The 5366-nt window shown below is 46.2% G+C and overlaps 1 protein-coding gene across 2 annotated transcripts; it reads left to right on the plus strand.

Moving 5' to 3' along the window:
- The first annotated feature begins 105 nt into the window (after positions 1-105).
- LOC103131104 (gastrula zinc finger protein XlCGF57.1-like) lies at positions 106-3574 on the plus strand. Of its 2 annotated transcripts, XM_016666386.1 has the most exons (5): positions 106-339; positions 1183-1359; positions 1642-1764; positions 1890-2786; positions 2901-3574. In XM_016666386.1, the coding sequence occupies exons 1-5, from the start codon at positions 300-302 to the stop codon at positions 3317-3319; spliced, it is 1656 nt and encodes a 551-aa protein (XP_016521872.1). In that variant the 5' UTR covers positions 106-299; the 3' UTR covers positions 3320-3574. The 2 variants fall into 2 exon arrangements, with proteins under 2 accessions (XP_016521872.1, XP_007542735.1); XM_007542673.2 differs by having other exon boundaries at positions 107-339; positions 1890-3574.
- The last annotated feature ends 1792 nt before the right edge of the window (positions 3575-5366 follow it).

Here is a 5366-nt window from a genome sequence, read left to right on the forward strand (position 1 = left end):
GCGGACGCGATTACGTATCGCTGCAACGGGCCGACCCGCTCCATGAGGCGTCTACGTATTAATGTCTATGGTCACGACATGGTGACAGTTTTAACAAATAACTGAAATAACATGATTATAACAGTGACGTACTGCAGCTTTAAGCCTGAGCCATCTTGACTCCGCCCCCAGCGGTCAGCCAGGTTCCGGTTCTGGTACCGCTCTTGCTGTTCTTCTCTTTGTTAAAGGCGCCATTGTTGTGTTATCGCAGCCTGGACCCAAGCAGAACCTTCTGGTTTCGGTTCTAAAGAATCAGAAAGATGTCCGTGCTGTCTACATCTTCCTCATCCTCTTCATCAGGTAACGCGCCGTTTCTGCTGCTGTTTGAGCGGCTCCGGTGTTCAGCGCTCACCGGGCTCAGGTTGTCTGCGGTTAGCTGCCCGCAGCGCTGCCTGACTAAAACACGGTTCTCCTTTAATGGATCCCAGATGGTTCTGGGTCCGCTGGGAGGTTCCGTCGCAACCAGTTTGGGTCCGGTTGTGAAACTGAGGAAGCAGGTTTAATTCATTAAAATTTATTTAAACTTAATTCAGGGAGAGAGAGAGAACAAATAATATCCCAAAATAGAAAAATTCCTGAGTGAAAACAGATAATCCCCGTTTCTCCTGATGGGAAACGGGGATCTGAAACACGAGCAGCTGGGACAGAAATCAGCTTCAACTAACATGAATCCAGTTTAAGTTTAAACAAATTCAGTCAAAACCACATCTGATTTGCTCTGGGTTGGACTGCTGGTCAGAGGTCATGGCTGGTTCTGCTTGACCTGCTTCCTGGACCCAAAACCTCTTGTCTGTCCGAATGAGCAGAAAGTTCTGGATCAGGTTCTGCTGATGGTTCTGACTGAACCAGAACAATGGCCCAGTTAAATCCCAGGACTGACGGATGTTTTCCTCATCATTTTCTGACGAGTGTACAGTTTTTAAATATGGTTCAGTTTAGGTTTAAACAGTCAAATACTAAAATCATGAACAAACAGCTTTGATGGGTTAAAAACGCTGCAAGGAATCAGATCTCGAAGAACTTTGGTGGAAAAGTTTTCATACCCGCAATATTTACAGTTTTCATTTTCATGTGGACTAAAACATGCAGAGGTTTTATTTGTGTATGAACGGTTGAAACTTGCGGCTCTCCCTGTCCTTCCAGAATCCCGACCGGACCGGGTTCCTCAGCAGGAACCAGAACCTTTGCGGGTCAAGGAGGAGTGGGTGGAGGTCCGGGTCGGTGAGGAGGAGCGGGAGGTTCTGAAGCAGGAAGTGGAGCTCCTGGAGGTTGATGGGTCTGAGCAGAACCAGGTCCATCCAGCAGAACGTCTGAGGATAGGTGAGTGACACCAAGGGGTTCTGAAGGAACCAGAGTTCTGCTGTCCGGTCCATTACACGCCTGGACCTTAAAGTTCTGCTTTTAATTTGAAATGGACACATTTCATTTACCTGCCATAGTCTTTAGATACCGACCCGGTACCATCCACCAGGATGAAGCGGTTCTGAAGGTTGAATAGTACCAGTGAAGATGGAACCAAAGGGTCCATTCGGTTGGTTCTGTCCCAGAGGGAGCAGAAAACAACCTTCACTCATGTCTCATGCCGTCTCTCTTCTCCTTCAGAACCTGAACCGCTACCGGGTCATGATGAGCTGGAACCGAACGACGCGAAACCTCCAGAGATCAAAGAGGAAGAGGAGGACCAGCAGGAGGACGAGGGTCAGTTGGTGCTGAAGCTCCGCCCAGGTGAGCCGCCCAGGGCACTAAGCACTGGGTACCAGACCGGATCCGGTCCATCGGACCGATAAGCTGATAGATTCCAGTAACTTGCTAAGCAGGTGTTTGGTTCCTGGTTTTCTTTTTTCTTCCAGAACTCCCACATCAACATTCTCATCAGGATGTAGAGGTTCTAACCGACCAGGACAGAAACTGCAGTCTGGACCAGGAGGAACCAGAACCTTTACAGCCCAGCAGAAACAATGACTCCATTCCACAACCAAAAACTAAGAACAGAGAACCACCAGCATCTTGCTTACAATGTGGGAAAACGTTCACCAGGAAGAGCACCATGCTGGACCACCTGAGAACTCACACCGGGGAGAAGCCGCATTCCTGCGGCCACTGTGGGAAGAGTTTCAGCAGAAAGGGAAATCTGTTGGTTCACATGAGAAGTCACACAGGGGAAAAGCCATGTGTGTGTTCGGTCTGTGGGAAGGGTTTCAGACAGAGGAGCAATCTGATGGTTCACATTAGAACGCACACAGGGGAAAAACCATACTGTTGCTCAGAATGTGGGAAGAGTTTTAGACAAAGGGGTTGCTTAGTGTGCCACATGAAAACTCACACAGGAGAACGGCCATTTTCCTGTCAGATATGTGGGAAAAGTTTCCGGCATAAATCCAACTTGTTTGTTCATGTCCAAACTCACACTGCTGAGAAACAACATTCCTGTGAAACCTGTGGGAAGTGTTTTTCCCTGCGTAAAAATTTGATGAAACATACGAAAACACATTCATCTGAGAAACCACATTGTTGCAGAACATGTGGGAAATGTTTTGCTATTCGCCACAATCTGAAGCAACACATGAGAACTCATGAGCCTGAGAAGCCATATTCCTGTAAGACATGTGGGAAAAGCTTCAGGCACAAACAGGTTCTAGAGTTTCACATGATCACGCATGCAGAGAAAAAGCCTTACAGCTGCTCCAAGTGTGGGAAAGGTTTCAGCCGGAAGTTCATCCTAGTGAGCCACAGCAGAACTCACACAGGTGAGAAGCCTGTTTCTTGTAAAGTGTGTGGGAAGAGCTTCTGCCACAAGTATTACTTAACCCGTCACATGAGGTATCACACTGAAGTAAGCACTCAGCATCATCCCTGTGCAGAATGTGGGAAAACTTTCAACCGCAAAGGGACCATGCTGCGACACATGAAGACTCATACAGGTGAGAAACCCTATTCCTGCCCGGAATGTGGGAATAATTTCAGCAGAAAGTCCAACATGTTAGTTCACATGAGAACTCATACAGGAGAGAAACCATCTCTGTGTCCAATGTGTGGGAAAACTTTCAGACAAAACAGTAATTTGTTGGTTCATATGAGAACCCACACTGGTGAGAAACCACATACATGTTCAGAATGTGGGCAGGGTTTTAGTAGAAGGTATGCCATGTTGACCCACCTGAAGTCCCACACAGGGGAGAAGCCTTTCTCTTGCAGAATGTGTGGGAAGAATATTCGTCATAAGAGTAACTTGTCACGCCACATGAAAACACACACCACTGGTAGATACGTTCTGGAATGATATCAGAAGGAAACGGTGTCTCTTCTGTACTTCCTGTTTCCTCTGCCAGCAGGAAAAAGGAATCTGCAGGATCTTTGGGAAACTAATATGTTGAGACGATACGGACGAATGCCTCCTTTGAGTTTTGCTTATATCTATCCCATTAACCTGATGGTAAAAAGAAAACTCATCCATGTGTAAGCTAGCTGCAGTGTTGTGTATAAAGTTAAAATGCCTTGTTTAATCTGAGTGTCATTAAACAGATCTTCAAGTGAAGCCTGGTGTCTCCTGGTTTTCTCTCTGTTGTTAAAGATCCTGGAACCAAACATGAGCAGAACCTCCAGGAGCTGAGTCAGAACCTGGCATTGAAGACTGGGTCCAGAAACTGTCCCTGTCCCAGCAGGTCATGTTGCCACTGGACTTGACTGGGTGATTTCTGCAGGGAAACTTATTCCCTGATGGTAAAACCTGAAATGGGCCGAACAGAACCTGCTGACAGCAGGGATGGAAATGACTTCTCTCAGTAAATTTCTGTTTCTAAACAATCTGATTGGATGCTGGAAAAGACTATTGTTGTGCTAACAGCAGTTAGCCTATCCTATCAGAGAAGCTATGCTAGCCTAAAATAGCATCTGAATGCTAACATGTAGCAGCTAATGCTACATGTAAGAATCCACAGTCCAAATTTCTTTGAAGCTCCATGAACGATCAGAGAAACTCAGAAAAACGAACTTTGGTCCAATCTGATGAAGAACCTGAAGATTAAAAACTATAAACATTTCTGCTGCTCATTTAGCAGTAAAAAAGGTTTTGACCTGAAATTAACTTGATCAAACATTGAACTAATTATGTTATATTTCATGGGTTCTTTCTGGGACCGGACCAGGCCAGAACTAAACTCCAGGTTCTGCTTGAGCTAAAGGTAATCTATCGGTTCTACCCGGTTCTGTTCAGAAATTAGTTTATGTTGGAGGCAGGAAGTGGACCGCAGAGCAGGATGTTTCTGGTTCTGGTTGGAATTGAACAGTCCAGATCCTGAAGCAAACTTTCTGGTCCAATGTTCTCTGAATGCTACGGTTCTGCTGCAGGGTTCTGAACCTCTCCAGTCCAAAGACTACCAGTGGTTCTGGAGCTGCAGGTTTAGAATCCTGGTCTCTTTAAACTGGGACAATATGAACTATTCAATCATAACTGGGTCCAAACCGGGTCCAGAACAGAACCATGGTCCCAAACAGCAGCAGATCCAGATCAGGCTGGAAAACAGAAGGTCAGAGGTCATCTGGACTGACAGGAGACACTGAGATTAGCTGTAAGCAGTGAGGGGTGATGGCATGTTGGACAGGGACAAACCAGCGGTTCTGTTGGATATTTGAACCAGAACCTGACTCTAAACAGATCAAGATGGAGATCAACGAGACTCTGAGACCTGTGGTGACGAGGTCAGCCATCGTCTTCAGAACCCAAACTGGAACCAGCCCATTTATATTGTGTTTCCTTTGATGTGTCAGAACCACATGATAAACACACTGCAGAACCAGAACTGACTGGCAACACGTCCTGCTCCTGCTGTGATCGGCAACGCGGTCCAGCAGTGGCCATATTGGATCAGCTGGTTCAATCGGATCCAGCAGGACAGAGAGCTAGCATGCTATGCTACCTTAGCAGAACTCCCACAGACCAGGTGAGATGATACCGAGGAATTTGGTCCAATTAAAACCCGATTCATAACTAAATATCAAAGCAAACCCAGAAACCCACTGTTTTCTAGCTGCTGACCAGATCAGATAAAATTACTCATTCAGATTTTAAATGTCTGTTAGCAAACATGAAGTTGAGTCAGCGATGAAGATGCAGTGGTGGGAGGAGGAAGAGGAGGAAGAGGAGGAGCTGATCTGTCCCTGAACTCTAGAGACTCAAACTTCCTCCTTCAGCTCAGCTCTCCAACATTAACTCTGCTCAACATGCTGTCTCTGCTCACATCTGGATTCTCTCTGCTGGTTCTGATCACTGGATCAGGTTGGTTGGAGTCTTTCAGAGAATAATCTGATCCTTGTTGTTCTTCACTTAT

This window comes from Poecilia formosa, unplaced genomic scaffold (genome assembly GCF_000485575.1).
Source record: "Poecilia formosa unplaced genomic scaffold, Poecilia_formosa-5.1.2 Scaffold718, whole genome shotgun sequence".
Lineage (NCBI taxonomy): Eukaryota > Metazoa > Chordata > Actinopteri > Cyprinodontiformes > Poeciliidae > Poecilia > Poecilia formosa.

Bases quoted from the DNA above. Each gene is read 5' to 3' on its own strand.
- LOC103131104 (XM_007542673.2), top strand. From the start codon at position 300: ATGTCCGTGCTGTCTACATCTTCCTCATCCTCTTCATCAG. The intron at 340-1,182 runs GTAACGCGCCGT...CTGTCCTTCCAG, and splicing joins TTCCTCATCCTCTTCATCAG to AATCCCGACCGGACCGGGTT. The intron at 1,360-1,641 runs GTGAGTGACACC...CTTCTCCTTCAG, and splicing joins AGCAGAACGTCTGAGGATAG to AACCTGAACCGCTACCGGGT.